An 18,734-nucleotide genomic window follows, 5' to 3' on the forward strand; every position below is an offset into this window, starting at 1 on the left:
ACCATATATATATGGATATTCAAGAAATTTAATTTGCTATTTTATATACAATTTATAAATAAATGTCAATAATTAAACACTAATAGTGATCTGAAGCTTATAGCACATTTTACATGGAATATTTCACTTTCTTAGGTAAATGCTACTTCAACTAACACAAAGACAGGACATTCACAGGCAAAGAGAGACTCCCTGGCTGTTAGTCACAGGAATCAAACACATCAAAGCTTTCCAATCACCTTAAAAACATCTCAGTTTTGAAACCCTGGAAAAACTAAATGCATTACTGAATATAATTTAAAAAAAGAGAATTTTTAAAAATTGTATTTGATTGTAAACCAAAAAAGTTTATAGGCTAAGAGGGGATAAAATATCCCATTCATATGATCTTTATTCTGAAAATCACTATTTGTCCATAATAAACCCTGAAGACTATATTTTCCCCCAAAATTTGATTATTAGTTCTCTGAGGGCAAGAAAATATCAGCAGTATAGTCCTGTTAATTCAGCATAACACTTTGTTATGATAGTCAGTAAATGTCTATTAATGAAAATTGCAGTATTAATTTAAACTGATCATAGTTCTGTCAAAGATTAAATATCATCAGTTGTTTTTATAAATAAAGAATAAATGAAACAAGCTACTTACAGCATTAAGCTCCCCACTCTTGGGGCCCCAAGGTGTATTTGGCTCCAGTAAAACATCACAGTCTAGACCCTTTTCATCACAGGGACCACCAGAATCACTTGAAAAGAAAAAGGCATTTTAGGAAAAAGTGTCCAATTTCTTAAGCTCTTTCTTTTTCTGCATCGTACCCAGGTCCCAGTAATGAAAACACAGTCTTAACCACTGGACCATCAGGGAATGCCCCAATTTTTTAAGAATTTAAATGCAAACAATACTGCTTTAACTGCAAATGTTCTATAAACCGTTCTTCAGAAATACAGTTCTCAAGTATAAGGTGTGCCATTCAACATTTACATTTCTTAATGCATCTCATGATTCCCTCAGCAGAAGTCACCCCATATGGGGGGAGCACTACTTACACCCAAGCATCATACCTGCCTGGTGTTAAAGTAGGCTACAATGGTGGATACTACTTTGAGAATAGCTTTTGTTAGAGGGTCCTTCTACCCTCAACCTGATAGCCTATTGCAACTGCAGAATGATGTAAGTGATTGCATTAATTAGTGAATCCAAGAAATTCAAACCTAGGCAAAGATAACTTATTGCAACCATCAGTTTTTTTCTAGTTCAATCAGTCAAGCTAAGATGGTCTTGAGTAACTTAGGAACATTTTTTAAAACCCTCAAAAACTGGATTGTGGGCCTCACCCTTTCAGTCACCAGGAACTCCTATTATCAGTTTCTCTTCCCCTTGGACTTCCAATATTTTGTTTTTTTTTCCCCCCCTTATCAAACAAACACATGCTTGCTCTTATTGTAAGCTAACACAATTTCAGTTAGGCTTTCTGAAATAACATAAACTACTTAAGGACTACCATTACTGATTGGGGGAAGCACTGAGGGTAGAAGATTCTAGGATGGGAACCACTGATTGAACAAAGCTACAGTACAGGGTTTCCCTCACCTCACCTAATTGTATCTTTAGCAAAAGGCACAAGGATGACATCTTTGTGTTTGTGCAGATCATCCAGTATTTTGGCAGTTGGACAGGACAGCAAATCTTCACCTTCACCTTGATCACGAAGAGTAACCATATGGTCCTTTACTTTACAACCCTGTTATGTAAAAGACTAAATCTGAGAGGCTGGTTCATTACAGAAACATTCCTTTAAAGATGATGGTTTCTGTTCCTTTTGGCTCTGTTACACCATCCCATGAATGAGTTTACAACTTTTTCTTAAGAAAAAATATTACTCATATAGAAAAAAGCATGAAACATAAATGTATACCTTAATATCCATTTAACACAATCCACACTAAAAAACAGAATACTGCCAATACTCCAGGATTTCCACAGGGCCATTCCCAACCAAAGTTAGTGAAAGTGAAAGTTAAGTGGCTCAGTTGTGTCCGACTCTTTGTGACCCCGTGGACTGTAGTCCAATAGGCTCCTCCGTCCATGGGGTTCTCCAGGCAAGAACACTGGAGTGGGTTGCCATTTCCTTCCCCAGGGGATCTTCCCGACCCAGGGATCGAACCCAGGTCTCCCACATTAGAGGCAGACGCTTTAACCTCTGAGCTACCAACCAAAATCACCTCCTATTTTTCAAAGGATATCCTCTACCTCAAGTTTTTTGGTACTTCCTTCCTTCCTTTTATCCTTTTACCACTTAAGGATACGTATCTAAACACTACAGTTTAGTTTTGCCTCATTTGTTTTAATGCTATGTTTTTGTGATTCAACCATGTTACTGCATGTAACTAATATATGCACAGTATTTCTCTATATGAATACTTATCATTTGCTTATCTATTCCATAGTTGGTGGGTGGCTTGTTTCCAGTTCAGAACTATCCTTAGTAGCAGTATTATGAACATTCTTTAACATGTTTCCTGATACACAAATGCTCATGTGTACCAAATTAAATGACTAACAGCAGTGTATCAAAGTGCTCATTACTCTACGCTCTTGGTAACACTTAGTAATTGTAGTTATTCTGGTGAGCATGTAGCAGTATTCGACTGTGGTTTTAACCTGCATTTCCCCAATTAAAAATGAGGTTGAGATCCTTTCCATGTTTAGTGGACAATGAGGAACCTCCTTGTGTGAAGTTCCTATTGTCTTTTTCTATTAATTTGTACAAGTTAAAAAAAATCTTAATATGAGCCTTTTACGGCTACATGTTGCTAATATCTGGTCCCACCAGTGAGCCTGTCTCCTCAGTTTGTCATTTAATGTAGCTAAGGAATTTAAAATTTCTTCCTTTATGGTATTATCTTTTAATAGCTTTATCAGCTTTGCCTCATATATAGGCTTTTAAAAAATATTTACTTATTTAAGGCGGTATTGGGTCTTCATGGCTGCGAGTGGGCTTTCTCTGGCCGCAGCAAGCAGGAGCTACTCTCTAGCTGCGGTGCGTGGGCTTCTCATTAAGGTGGCTTCTCTAGTGGCAGAACATGGACTCTAAGGCACAGGTTCAGTAGTTGTGGCACGTGGGCTTAGCTGCCCAGTGGCATGTGGCATATTCCCAGACCAGGGATCAACCAGGGATTGAACCTGTGTCACCGGCTTTGGCAGCTGGATTCTCAACCACTGGACTACCAGGCAAGTTCCACATACAGACCTTTGGGGAACTAGTTTGGACCATTTTTTTCCGGTTTTGATGTCCCAATGTCCCAGTACCTCTTCCTGGGAAGTCTGTCCTGTGCCCACTGCTCTGTAATGTCACCTCTGTCACAGTGAAGTATCCAGGTAGCTTCGAGTACAGAACTCCTCAGTATTTCTGGGGAACCGGTTCTAGAAGCCCCATATATACAAAAATCCATGGATTCAACCAACTGCATATTATATATATAGTACAGTACGTATTTATTTTTAAAAATCCAGGTATAAGTGGACCCACGTAGTTCAGTGTTGTCCAAAGTCCAAGTGTATTTCATTCTCTTGTATTGGTCCATCTGTTTAATCTTCATCAATGTCACCTTGTCATAATCACCAAGACTTACAATAAATTTTGATATTAAGCAGAGAAAAGTATTGGGTTGGCCAAAAAGTTCTTTCAGATCCCTAAGCTCTTATGGAAAAACCTGATAAGTCATTTTGGCCAACCCAGTACTTCTACCTTTGCATTCTTTGAGAGTCTCTTACCTATTCTTGGCCTTTTGTATTTCCATAAAAATTTTAGAATCAGCTTAGCAACATTCCTGATAAAAAAAAACCTGTTAGGATGTTTATTGAGATCACATGGATCATAGGTCAGACTGGGGAACATTTATTTATTTATCTTGGCTGTGCTGGGTTTTCATTGCAGTGTGTGGAATTTCTCTAGATGCCATAAGGGGGTTTCTCCAGTTGTGGAGCACAAGCTCTACAGTGTGAGAGTTCTCTAGCTGAGACACACAGGCTCAGATGACATGTGGCACAAGGGATCTTAGTTCCTGGACCAGGTTTCAAACTTCTGTTGCTTGCACTGAAAGGTGGATTCTTAACCACCAGATGTCCAGCAAAGTCCCACATCAGTGGATTTTGAGATAGCAAAATAGGAAAAGTTCCTTGATTTTGATTCCCATCGCAACTAACCTTTAAGAAAGACTACCCACAAATTCAATGTGGAAACAGATCTGAGAATCTAGCTGTTTTCTCTTAATTCAGACATTGAAGAGAGTTACAAAAAATGTCAAACAGTGTTATCTTCACTTATTTTTTTGCTTTGGAAAATAGTTATTTTTCATAAATATAAGCTAACATGTAGTGAGCTTATTATTCTTTTTTAATGAATTAAAATAAACTTTTTCTGTTTTAATTTCCAGTGATAAATAGTGATAGATATAACCCACAGAAACAAAAGCTCTCTAGGAATCTCAGCTTTTAAGATTTTTTTAGAGATCTTGAGAACAAAAGTTTGAGAACCAGTGTTCTAAATGATGGGAAGAATAATTACTAAATAATCTTTTCGGGGCACTGACATGTATAGGAAATCACACTGGTGGTTTAATAAAGTCTTTCTGTACATTAGAATTATAATAAATAGTAAATAAATCTATAATGATAGTATAAAAGTCTTCTGAGGAAGTTCATAATTTAATACATTTTTGTGATCAAATTAATAGAAAAATTTTCTGATGGTTCTTAAAATTACAGAATTGCTAAGTCAAAATTTTCAGTCAGACAGAGCCCAATACGCCAGACCATGGAGATATATGTGTGAAATAAGAATCAAAATATGTAGAAAGGAAAAAAACAGTCTGATCCAGCATGTTTATGAATACAGTAAAGGCAAAAAAAAAAAAAAAAAAGCAAAACTAGTCACTCTGTAATCTTGGACCTTAAATTGCTGGCCAGAAATATAACCTTTATAAAAGCAATCTTTATTCTAACCAAGAAAACTATCAAAATGTTTAATTAAATTGCTAATAATCCAGGCCTTGGGTCTTCACTGGAGTGAGTCATATTATAGCTTCCTGAGGAAATTATTCACCAGCTCCTTCCTCCCTTTGCCATTTCTCTCTGAGAACCTTTAATCTAGGGCAAAGATTGCCAGTACTTATTTTAATAATTGTGTACATAGTCCTTTATTTAGGGGGATTGTCTTAGAAAATGGTAAAAGCCACAGTTTTCTTTTCCTTAAACATAACTCATGGGAGATGGCTGTTCAGTTCAGTTCAGTCACTCAGTCATGTCCGACTCTTTGTGACCCCATGGTCTGTAGCGTGCCAGGCATCCCTGTCCATCACCAACTCCCGGAGCTTGCTCAACTCATGTACATCGAGTTGGTGAAGCCCTCCAACCATCTTATCCTCTGTCATCCCCTTCTTCTCCTGCCTTGAATCTTTCCCAGCATCAGGGTCTTTTCCAACGAGTCAGTTCTTTGCATCAAGTGGCCAAAGTACTGGAGGTTGAACTTCAGCATCAGTCCTGTGAGTGAACATTCAGTCAGGACTGATTTCCTTCAGAATTGACTGGCTGGATTTCCTTGTAGTCCAAGGGACTCTCAAAGAGTCTTCTTCAACACAATTCAAAAGCATCAATTCTTTGGCACTCAGCTTTCTTTATAGTCCAAATCTCACATCCATACATGTACTGGAAAAACCATACCCTTGACTAGACAGACCTTTCTTGGCAAAGTAATGTCTTTGCTTTTTAATATGCTATGTAGGTTGGTCATAGCTTTCCTTCCAAGGAGCACGGGTCTTTTAATTTCATGGCTGCAGTCACCATTGGCAGTGATTTTGGAGCCCCCAAAAATAAAGTCTGTCACTGTTTCCATTGTTTATCCATCTATTTCCCATGAAGTGATGGGACTGGATGCCATGATCTTAGTTTTCTGAATGTTGAGCTTTAAGCCAGCTTTTTCACTCCCCTTTTTCACTTTCATCAACAGGCTCTTTAGCTCTTCTTCACTTTATGCCATAAGGGTGGTGTCATCTGCATATCTGAGGTTATTGATATTTCTCCCAGCAATCTTGATTCCAGCCTGTGCTTCATTCAGCCTGGCATTTCACATGATGTACTCTTCATACAAATTAAATAAGCAGGGTGACCATATCCAGCCTTGATGTACTCCTTTCCCAATTTGGAACTAGTCTATTGTTCCAAGTCTGCTTCTAACTGTTGTTCTTGACCTGCATAAAGATTTCTCAGGAGGCAGGTCAGATGGTCTGGTATTCCCATCTCTTTCAGAATTTTCCACAGTTTGTTGTGATCCACATAGTCAAAGGCTTTAGCATAATCAATAAAGTAGAAGTAGATGTTTTTCTGGCACTCTCTTGCTTTTTCCATGATCCAACGGATGTTGGCAATTTGATCTCTGGTTCCTCTGCCTTTTCTAAATCCAGCTTGAACATCTGGGAGTTCACGGTTCATGTACTATTGAAGCCTGGCTTGGAAAATTTTGAGCAGTACTTTGCTAGTGTGTGAGATGAGTGCAATTGTGTGGTAGTTTGAACATTCTTTGGCATTGCCTTTCTTTGGGATTGGCATGAAAACTGACCTTTTCTAGTCCTGTGGCCACTGCTGAGTTTTCCAAATTTGCTGGCACATTGAGTGCAGCACTTTCAAAGCATCATCCTTTAGGATTTGAAATAGCTCAGCTGGAATTCCATTACCTCCACTAGCTTTGTTCATAGTGAAGCTTCCTAAGGCCCACTTGACTTCGCATTCCAGGACGTCTGGCTCTAGGTGAGTGATCACACCACCACCGTGGTTATCTGGGTCATGAAGATCTTTTTTGTATAGTTCTTCTGTGTATTCTTATCACATCTTCTTAATATCTTCTGCTTCTCTTAGTTTCCTACAGTCAGTCTCTCCCATCAGAAAGCTTCCACAAGCCTCTTATCTTTATCTGTCAGATGGCAGACAGAATGTAAACCACAACCACAGAAAACTAATCAAACTGATCACATGGACCACAGCCTTGTTTAACTCAATGAAACTATGAGACATGCCCTGTAGGGCCACCCAAGACAGATGGGTCATCATGGAGAGTTCTGACAAAACGTGGTCCACTGGAGAAGGGAATGGCCAATCACCTCAGTATTCTTGCCTCGAGAACCCCATGAACAGTACAAGGCAAAAAGCTATGACACTGAAAGATGTACCCCCCAGATTGGCAGGTGCCCATTATGCTACTGGAGAAAAGTGGAAAAATAACTCCAGAAAGAATGAAGGGATGGAGCCAAAGCAAAAACAACACCCAGGTGTGTATGTGACTGGTGATGGAAGTAAAGTCCAAAGAATAGTACTGCATAGGGGGATGACTGAGGTTTATGAAAATGATAGTGTAAGCCAGTATCACCCTCCCCCATCCCCATTTTATGCTCACCTATACCTGTTGGATTCAATGATCACTCATTTACAAGCAGACTTACAAATTATTATCTCTAGCCTAACCCCTACACAGTCTACACAGCAGTTAATGTTATACAGAATGATAACCTAGGTACACTGTTAAGTGAAAAAGGCAAATTACAGAATAAGATGAACAGTCTGATTTTATTTCCAGTGTGAAAAACAACATTTAGTTTGTGCCTAAAATGTATAAAACAAGGTCTCAAGGGAAGTTGTGAACAGTGGTTATCTTTAAGAAGAAAAGTAGAATGAGGGAGTGGTATGAAATGAGATTTCTACTTTTTACTATATTTCCCTATGTAGTTAAATCTTTTCTACATGAATGTATATTTACATTTTAAAAACAATAAAAGATGAAAATATTTAAATACAAAGTATTAATAAGTGCTGTAATTACAAAAGGTCAACCTTCAAAATCTACCTTTGTAAGCTGAGTGGGGTCAAATCGAAGAACTTTTTGGTTACAGCAGGGATAAATTCCAGTGCCAACAGAACTCAGCGAACTTCCTGCAGTAGGATAAATCACTGTCTCTGAGTGATACTGACAGTGTGAAAACTCTATGCACAGAAAAGTCTGAATAAAAGAAATACATAAAATCAAGTATTATTCCCACAGTGAAATTATACATCTCAAAAATACTCAAGACCAGATACTGTATGTTCCATCACATAAAATATACAGAAAAGGCACATTTCTAGAGCTAGAATGCAGATTTGTGGATGCCTGGGATTAAAAGTGAGACTAAGCTGGGGAGTGGCTGCAAATGGATGCAAGAGATCTTTTGGGGTGATGGAAATGTACTAAAGTTGGATGGTGGTGATGGTTGCACAATTCCAAATTTATTAAAGATCAGTAAATTGTACACTTGAATGAATTTTATGGCATGTAATAATACCTCAACAAAGCTATTAAAAAGCAAAATCAAAAACGCTATTTGAATTTCAGAGGAGTTAAATTGATCTTGATGTACATCTAATTTTATAATTGGCCAATCACAGAAGGTTTTCCAATGGAAAAAATTAAATAAAATTTTGCCTCCCTTATTCTTGGATATATTTTTTAAGGTAAATACTTAACATCACTCTGTCTGTGACAACTATGGAGTAACTGAATCGCTAGGGAAAAATTTACTGACGTTTAATTATAAGATTAATAGTTATGTCCAGATACGTTTGTAAGTTGGTAAAATGAAGAAAATAAAATGAAGAATTTTAAGCACTGATCCTGAACACAGAAGGTAGTCTGTAATTCAGAATTCTTAGCAGTTAGTTCCAATTATGATTTTCAAATAATAGCTTTCAATTAAAATTTTTTGAGTCAGGTAAAAGCTATAAGATGTATACTCATACAAAGTATTTTGCATACAAACTATTTTATGAGTTTATAAACTCCCCATAATAAATATTAAATATTATAAATCAATATTCAATTTGCTTTGAAGAAGGGGAAAAAAATCCTTCAAATTTTCTGCATTCTGACATGCTAAACAAACCAGGTTTTAGGAGCCTTTTATCTTTGATTATAAGTGACAGTCCATTGTGAGGAGGACAACTATATACCTATTAAGTAGGAAAAAAAAACCACCCAAACCAACCTGACAATATCAAGTGTTAGAAAAGATATAGGGCAACTGGAACTCCTATACATAGCTGGAAAGGATAAAAAGTGGTTCTGGGACTTTAGAAAACTGTTAGGCATGGTATAAATGTTAATTTACATTTACCATACAACCCAGCAATCCTATTTCTAGGTATATATTCAAGAGAAACATATTCACACGAAAGCCTGTATAGGAATGTTTATAGATGCTTTCTTCATGATGGCCCCAAACTAGAAGCACCTGCAGTCCTTCTTTGGTAAGTGGATAAACATACTATAGTATATTCCTATGATGAGCTACTGGACTTCCCGGGTGGCTCAGACGGTAAAGCGTCTGTCTACAATGCGGGAAACCCGGGTTCAAGCCCTGGGTTGGGAAGATCCCCTGGAGAAGGAAACGGCAATCCACTCCAGTACTATTGCCTGGAAAATTCCATAGACAGCAGAGCCTGGTAAGCTACAGTCTATGGGGTCGCAAAGAGTCGGACACGACTGAGCGACTTCACTATGACGAGCTACTACCTAAGGCTAAAAAGGAACAAATGGGCAGATACAACAACGTGAATAAATTTCAAATCCATTTTGCTACATAAAATAAACTAGAACCAAAAAGCTAAATACTGTATGATTCTATTTATATGACATTCTGGAAAAGTCAAAATTACAGAGACAGTAAACAGATCAATAAAGATCTAATTATTTTATAAAAGGATTTATTATAAATACCTTCAAATTGTAAGTTTTCTTCTGCTTTTAAGCCTTCATTTAGAAGAAGTGGACAAAACATTTTTGGTAACACAATTATTTTATTAATAACAAGAAGGGCACATCTCAGTAGCATTCTATCTGCAAAGGCGTTTCTGAATTTCTAAAGAAATTTATGGGCTAGCAGAGAAACAGTTTGGCTGGAAATAAATGAAAGGCAACAAGAATTCTGTATCTTTTTTCCATTGAAAAAAATGAATTTGATCACTTAAAACCCTGTTGGCTTTATAAAAATTCATCAAATCATTGATTGTTTCAGCAATGGAAATAAAAAAGAGGAAGAATCACAGTAACAGAAATGAGGTCAGATGCAAGCAATGTTTAATAGCACCATTGTTTCTGCCACTACTTTATTAAAAAGATGTCAGATATTGTACAAACACATCCTAATTAATTAAATAGCATATGTCAAAAGAGCCTGCTCTCAGTGGTTACACAACAGGATATTAAAAAAAACCTCACCTGATAACATCTTGAACAAGTTAGCCAGTTGACTGTTCCCCACAAGCGCCAATATACATCTCTCCAAGATTTTAATTCTTCAAAAAGACTATTCAAATATTCATGAACATCCCAAGTCTTATCTCTAGGGAATAAAGAGCCTCAGTTGTTATATTATTTCACAAGTAAGCAATATAAACAATTTGTTTTAAACAAATATTTTAAAATTTGTGGCTTATTTTCAAGAACACGCCTCAAATGATGGCTATGGAAGGGACTACACTGAATGCTAGATAAAATTTCATTTGGGAATTTTATTCTGTTTTTTTTCTCTGGACAAAAGAAAAAAGTGTCACAGACTGAATGCCAAATTATTTTACTACTCAAGATAAAGGGTTATAAATTTAATATAATTTAAGGACTTCCCCAGTGGTCCAGTGGTTAAGAATCTGTCTGCCAATACAGGTAACACGGTTTGATCTAGTGTCCAGAAACATCCCACATGCCACAGAGCAACTAAGCCCATGCACCATAATTACTGAGCCCGTGGACTAAGGCCTGCGAGCTGCAGCTACTAAGCCTGTGTGCCATAATAACTGAAGCCTGCCTGTCTAAGAACCCACTCAACTGCTACTACTGAGCCCACGTGCTACAATTACTGAAGCCCGTGTGCCTAGAGCCTGTGCTCTGCAACGAGAAGACACTGCAGTGAGAAGCCGACAGAAAAAGCCTGTGCACAGCACAGCAAAGAGTATCCCTGCTCTCCACAACCAGAAAAAGCCTGTGCAAGGCAGCAAAGACCCAGCACAGCCCAAAGAAAAAAGAGGTACGGAGTTTCTTTTAAAAAATAAACACAGTTTAAGCAGGCTAACAGTTGGGACTTAAGCATATGTCACTAAATGGAACATATTTAATTGTACATATCATAAATTATTGGCAATTTTAAACACTCCATTAATGTATTAGTTCTATACATTATTTTCAAAATTATTTTCTAGTAATGGAATAATAAAGTAATATACAATCAGGTCTCAGTAATATGCATTTTTTTCAATGATATAAATTTAAATAAACAAACAAGACTTAAAACTCCACTTGCTATGGTTACATCTAACAAGTTCCTATGCTTCTCTAAGTCCCTAATCTTTTTGAATTTTTGTTATTTTTGTCTTTAGTTCAAGACACAACAAAATGCCATCATGTTATTACAAATTACATCTGTTTTAAGTTATTTTAAGACATTTTTAAAAATGTCATCAACAGCTAACTTGCAGGAAAAAATACTTTGAATAAAACAACGAAACAGATATCAAATTTAGTATCTCTTTTCATACAGTAATATTGTTATTGTTGTTAAAATGGAAGTAATTTTCAAAAGGTGAGTCAAGTCTCAAGATAAAAAAGTATAAAATCCCAAGTGCTTATATTCCCTTTATTATATGAAGAGAAAAATGAAACATTTTAATGTTGACTGTGCGATTAATACTAGAGTCAAATGTCATGTTTTTCTCTGGATTTCCGTCTTAATGTTTACAATATGAAATTAACATTTGTAGTTTTTTCTATAATAAAAGTACTGCACATTTTTAATATAGGAAGAAAAGCAAAAAGCAAATGAAAATCATCCATAATACTCTCATTCAAAGGTAACACCACAGTTTCTATTTAATGAACATGTTTCTGGTTTAAAAAAAATAGAGTTTATTTATTTATTTGGCTGTGCTGGTCTTCCTTGCTGCATAGGCTTTTTCTCTAGTTGTGGTGAGCAGGGGGGTTACTCTCCAGCCGTGGTGCATGGGCTTCTCACTGTAGTGGGCCCTCTTCTTGCAGAGCACAGACTCTGGGCTTCAGTAGTTGTGGCCTGTGGGCTCAGAAGTTGTGGCTCACAAGCTTAGTTGCTCCACGGCAGGTGGGATCTTCCCAGACCAGGTATCGAATCTGTGTCTCCTGCATGGCAGGCAGATTCTTTACCACTGAGCCATCAGGGAAGACCCTTGAGTTTTGTTTTATGACCTGTTTTTTTCTTTTTCTTGGCTACCCACTTCAGTATTCTTGTCTGGAGAATTCCATGCACAGAGGAGCCTGGTGGGCTACAGTCCATGGGGTTGCAAAAAGTTGGAAACGACTGAGCAACTAACACACACTACATATTCTTTTACATTCTCAAAGACTGAACATTCAGAATCAATTAGATGTGCTAAATACAGATGTTTTATACAAATACAAAATATGTTTTGTGTTTTATACAAATACACAGACATATTTTAGTTCGAGTGCTTATTTTTTATTGATATATACCAATCAATGTCCTTATTAAGTGCTTTCATAAATCAACATTACCTCTCTGAATAAATCACTAGCAGTAGGACACTGTCAGAGAACACACATAATGTATTTTAAAGTTTTTGTTTTCCTGAGACATTATTCCTATTTATAACCCTTTCCACCTACTCCCCAACTCAGGATGAGAACTAGTTTTGCACTTAAGGGGAATGGAAAAGAACTATGCATTAATATAATACTGAAGAAGTATAAAGACTGAATACAGAAAATCCGATTTTTAAAGACAATTTGCCTCACTCTAAAATTCATCTGAAAATAAATCTGGTTCTCTTGTCAAATTCAATATAACACTTAAAATCTATCAGTGAAAAATCATTTTAATGGCACTGATCAGAACATCTTTCAAGATAAAATATACTTTTACAACAACTTTGTTTTGAAAGTACCATCTTTCTAAATCAAAGTTGGATCACATGAAGAAAAAATGTTGTCCCATTCCTTTTAGAAGTAGTTTTGCTTTATAAATACACCATTAATTCACATTTAAGAAGCTGTATTTTATTTTTACTACACCTTATATGAATGTATATAATATTTCCATGCTGATCCACATTGATTTTTCCAGGAATGCAAGGAATTCTTCTTTCTGTTTCTTTTGTTAGAAGTTTCTTACACAAACAGCACCTATAATAACACAAAGATACAATTAAAAAAAAAAACCTTGATTAAAAAATGGCTAGAGGAAATGAACAGACATTTTTCCACAGAGGAAATATAGATGGCCAACACAGACATGAAAAGATGTTCAACATCTAATCCTCAAGGAAATGCAAATGAAGACCACAATGAGATATCACCTCACACCTGTCAGAATGGACACCATCAAAAAGAACACAGATAACAAATGCTGGTGAGGATATAGAGAAAGGGAACACCTGTACATTGTCAGCGAGAATGTGAATGGGTGCAGCCACTGTAAAACACAGCATAAGGGCTCGCAAAAAAACGAAAAACAGAACCATCATATGATCCAGCAATTTCACTCCTGGGTACACATTAAAGAAACCTGATTTGAACGATACATGCACCCCAATGTTACCAGATGCATTATTTACAACAGACAAGACATGTAACAACCCACGTGTCCATTCACAGAGGAATGGATAAAGAAGATGTGGTGACCACACACACACACGCACACACACACACACACGAATACTACTTGACCAAGAACACATATACACACACACACACACACGAATACTACTTGACCAAGAACACATATACACACACACACACACACGAATACTACTTGACCAAGAACACATATACACACACACACACACACGAATACTACTTGACCAAGAACACACGAACACACACACACACACACGAATACTACTTGACCAAGAACACACACACACACACGAATACTACTTGACCAAGAACACAAGAACACACACACACACACACACACACACACACGAATACTACTTGACCAAGAAACCTGATTTGAAACAATACATGCACCCCAATGTTACCAGATGTATTATTTACAACAGCCAAGACATGTAACAACCCAAGTGTCCATTCACAGAGGAATGGATAAAGAAGATGTGGTGACCACACACACACACGCACACACACACACACACGAACGAATATGGAGGGCATTACACTAAGTGAAATAAGTCAGACAAAGAAGGACAAGTGCTGTCTGATATTACTTATATGTGGAATCTAAAAAATACAACAAACTAGTGAATATAATAAAAAAGAAGCGGACTAATATAGAGTACAAACTAGCGGTCATCAGTGGGGAAAGTGTAGGGAAGGGCAAAATAGGAGGAGGGGAGTGGGAAATACAAACTACTGGGTATAAGATAAGCTCAAGGATGTATTATACAACATAAGAAATATAGCCAATGTTTTATAATAACTGTAAATGGAAAGTAACCTTTAAAATTGTATAAAAATTAAAAAACAACAAAGAAAGATGATATAAAAAACATTCAAGAAGAAAATTTCAAATGTATTAAAATTAAAGAATTTAGCTGCAATATATACCATACTAAAGAAAAATATACCTGTATAATGTTGCTGCATTATTCCGAGAATCTGGATTCAAGTACTCAGGATCAAACAGTCTCTCAATCTTCTTACAAAAAAGTTTACTAGTAACAACAAATGACCAACAAATTAATTTTCTCTATCCACTTTACCAAAATTACTTGATAGTGATGAAAATAAACGCTGACCTATTTGCACACGTAGAAAATAAGACTAGTAAGTCCTTAGAGAGTCCTTCCTTGGGAATTTATAATACATTTTTTGCTGCTCTAAGTAAGTAAACCTACTAATGAGAATTGCTTGATCAAGAATCAATTTTCACAAGAAAAATGAGACACATGGATATCTACCTCTCTTTCAGTTCTTTGTTAAGGAAAATTCCAGATTGAGGATTTGGGAAGTTTAACAATCCTGGGACTACCAATCATTTCATACATGACCTTTGGCAACTTAAAATCTCTGAAACTTATTTTCTCCATCTAGAAAATGGGGCTACTAATTTCACATGCATAAGATTTTAAGAGGGTTAAATGAGATAGTATTTTTAAAGAGTGTCAGACATAGTATTAAACATTCAATAAATGTTAATACTTTACTATTATGCCTAATATAATGATCTGGACCTCCCAAGTGATGCTACTGGTAAAGAATCACCTGCCAATGCAAGAGATGTAAGAGATGCAGGCTTGATCCCTGGGTTGGGAAGATCCTCTGGAGGAGGGTATGGCAACCCACTCCAGTATTCTTGCCTAGAGAATGCTATGGACAGAGGAGCCTGGTGGGCTACAATCAGTGGTGTTGCAAAACGTCAGACATGACTAAAGTGACTTAGCACGCACATAACACAATAATGTTAGACATGAACTTAGTTTTTCTGTAATCATTCAGAGCAAACATGTGGAAAAAAGTTGTTTAAATCCAACCAACCACATTTCTGTCCTCATCTTACTCTACATGGTAGCAGCATTCCACATATTTGAACACTTAATTGCTTCCTCCTTTTTGAAACCCTCTTTCCTTTTGCCTTCCCTTTGACCCTGACTCTTCCTTCTCAGGCTCCTTAACTCTCCTTTGTTGAATCTTCCAAATGTTGGGCAGTCTTTATCACTATGCTCTTGTTAACAATCAGGAAATAAACAAAAATAGCATTTATAATAGCACCAAAAAATTCAAATGCCTAGGAAAAGATTTAACTTAAAAAAAGGAAAAAATGTCTCTATACCAAAAACTATAAAACACTGCTAAAATAAAGTTATACCATGTTCATGAACAGAAAGACTCAATATTATTAAGATGTCTCTTCTCAAATCTACAGGTCCAATACTAACCCTCAAATTTGCAGGTGTGTGTGTGGGGGTGTGTGTGTGTACGTATATGAGAGAAAAAGAAAGAAAATGGGCAGGCTAATTATAAAATTCATATGGAAACGCAAAGGACATAAAATGACTAAGATAGCAATCTTGGAGAATGGCAAAGCTGGAGAATTTTAGATTGGTGGTGGTAGTGGTGGTGGTTTAGTCGCTAAGTCGTGTCCAACTCTTGCAACCCCATGGACTGTAGCCTGACAGGCATCTCTATCCATGGGATTCTCCAGGCAAGAATACTGGAGCGGGTTGCCATTTCCTTCTCCAGAATTTTAGATTACTAGATACCAACAAAATATTAGAAAGCTACTCTAATTAAGACAATGTCCTACTGATAAAAGTATAGACAAAGAAATCAACAGAACAGAATGGGGAATTCAGAAAGAGACCTCACATATATAGTCTCCTGATTTATAGTAAAGGTGCCACTGCAATTCAATAGAGAACATACAGTCTGGTTAAGAAATCTCATTCAGTTCTGTGGCTTTAAACCTCATCTACTCATATTTTTATTTTAAGCCCCGAACTCTGACCTAAACTTCAGACTTACATCTACCTGCCATCCTACCTGAATGTCCAAGAAGTATATTAAATATATTAAATAAACCTAACGAGATCCAAACACATCTTCTGATTCCCCTCACCCCAGTCACTGCTCTATTAATGACACTATCGTTCACTTAGTTACTCAACCTTAAAACCTAGTAATTATCCTAAAATATTCTCTTTTCCCATATCATCACATTTGAAAATTTGTCAAATTTTTGTAATAACATACTCTGAATCCACCTACTTCCTTCCAGAGCCCCTGCCTCTACTCTAGTCCTAAGCTTTCCATCTCTCACTAGACCACTGCACTAAACTTCAAATAGGTCTTGCTTCTTATATCCTTATAGTCTTTTCTCCAGACAGAATAGATCGATTTCTTAAAAACAAACCAGATCATGCCACTCCTCTGCTTCCATTCCACCTAGAATAAAGTATACACTCCTTGTATGACCTAAACAGCGCCTAGTGCTGTTGACCTCATCTCACACAACTCTTCCCCTTTACCCTAAAGCCCTGTCTTGATCATTTCTAACATAATTCACCATCCTAATCTGCTTATATACGCCTCATACAAAGTAACTAATTTAGTTACTGTTTTTCACCTCGAGCCATCAGCTCAGAATATATTTTACTTCAGGCAGGTACGCTCAGTTGCTCAGTCATGTCGGACTCCTTATGCCTCTGTGGACTGTCCCACTAGGTTTCTCTGTCTATGGAATTCTTCAGGCAAGAAGACTGGAGTGGGTTGTCAGTTCCTTCTCCAGGGGATCGTCCCAGCTCAGGGACTGAACCCACATCTCCTGCATCTCCTACATCTCCTGCACTGGCAGGTGCATTCTTTACCACTGAGCCACCTGAGAAGCCCCATATTTTAATTCATTTAAAATAAAATGGAAATAGATTTCCAAATATATTCTAAATATAGAATTAAATAACACATTTTTTTCTAATAGGAACATTACCTTTAAAATTAAATTTAAAAAATTACCTCCTAAACTTATCTTTCTTGTCCTTTAAATCATCAACTTCATTGTGTGTAAACAGATCAGCTATACGTGTAAGAAGATTTGCATTAATACAGTTCATGTTGCATGGAGTAGCTACAATGGCATTCATATTTTTGTGGCAATACTGTATGCACTGTTCAACCTAAACAAAAAACACAGAAAATAAGTGTTGAAGATAGAAACAGAAACGATAATGTCATATTAATACTTTTCGAAGATAAAGATTCATTAAAGGCTTAATCCATGTATTGCTAGGCAATAACTTAGCTCTGCCTGTTTGCATTAAACTATACTGTTCCAAAGTGGTCTAGTAGGTCAAATTTATACAAACATAGCTAGAAAAAATTTCAAACTTCTTAGAATATTTTGAACAACAATGTAATGAACATCTTTCATAATTGTGGCAGATACAAATCTTAAGTCCACAAACTCAAGGGTACAGATATGTGACTTTCTATTACTAAACTTAGTGACAATTTTACGTCGCCATTTCTCTAACAGAAACAATTTCAGTCACTTTAGGGTTTTCTCAGTTCTGTTGTGCTTGCTTTCTGCCTTTCTTCAATGTCAGGTATATTTATTTACTTTACAAGGTAGATTGTGTTTTTGGGAAAAACAGCACTGGTTAATTACGTATTCTTCTAAATATTTTGCTATGACATAAAAATCATGCTTTAGGTCTTAGATTACAAAAATCAAAACTCAGAGACTCTTTTAGTCTCCCTTTTTTCTCTATAACCCTCCCCTGAAGCAATTAATACCAACAACAGAAGGGAGGGACTAAGGGTACAAAAATACAATAAAACCTCAAACAAATAAATGAACTTCACATCTGTTAACACAGTAAAGGAATACTCTGCGTAGTTTTGCCAGAGGTTAAGAGCAAATATTCATTTAAAACTACAAAAAACATAAAAAAACCACATTTGAATAATAAAGAAATTTATTAAAAGGAAAAAGAAGAAAAATATATTTAGTGTTAAGAGTCTGATATGTACATATTGTGCTTTTATGTTTCATCAACTATTTTTAACAACAGACATAAGCACGTGGTTTACACATACAAAATTACACCTTTCAGTAGTTGGGCATTAGTTTCTTAGTTTGCTTAACTATAAACAAAAGACACAAATAAGCAGTACAAGCTTAAATAATTATTTAAATAGTAAAACAAATATATT

The 18,734-nt window shown here is 36.4% G+C and overlaps 1 protein-coding gene across 5 annotated transcripts in view; it reads right to left on the reverse strand.

Moving 5' to 3' along the window:
• SANBR (SANT and BTB domain regulator of CSR) overlaps window positions 1–18,734 on the reverse strand; it is a 59,697-nt gene that overhangs the window by 18,417 nt on the left and 22,546 nt on the right. For all 5 annotated transcript variants that reach the window (XR_011255666.1, XM_069583223.1, XM_069583220.1 and 2 more), the window contains 7 exons: window positions 17,535–17,695; window positions 14,651–14,737; window positions 13,137–13,247; window positions 10,302–10,425; window positions 7,896–8,048; window positions 1,597–1,742; window positions 650–746 (listed from right to left, as the gene is read on the reverse strand). Coding sequence is in view for 4 of the 5 variants with exons in the window: in XM_069583223.1 (XP_069439324.1) it covers window positions 650–746; window positions 1,597–1,742; window positions 7,896–8,048; window positions 10,302–10,425; window positions 13,137–13,247; window positions 14,651–14,737; window positions 17,535–17,695 (879 nt within the window). In the remaining variant the exon portion in view is untranslated. The remainder of the gene's footprint in view (window positions 1–649; window positions 747–1,596; window positions 1,743–7,895; window positions 8,049–10,301; window positions 10,426–13,136; window positions 13,248–14,650; window positions 14,738–17,534; window positions 17,696–18,734) is intronic.

Source organism: Ovis canadensis, chromosome 3 (genome assembly GCF_042477335.2).
Source record: "Ovis canadensis isolate MfBH-ARS-UI-01 breed Bighorn chromosome 3, ARS-UI_OviCan_v2, whole genome shotgun sequence".
Taxonomy (NCBI): domain Eukaryota; kingdom Metazoa; phylum Chordata; class Mammalia; order Artiodactyla; family Bovidae; genus Ovis; species Ovis canadensis.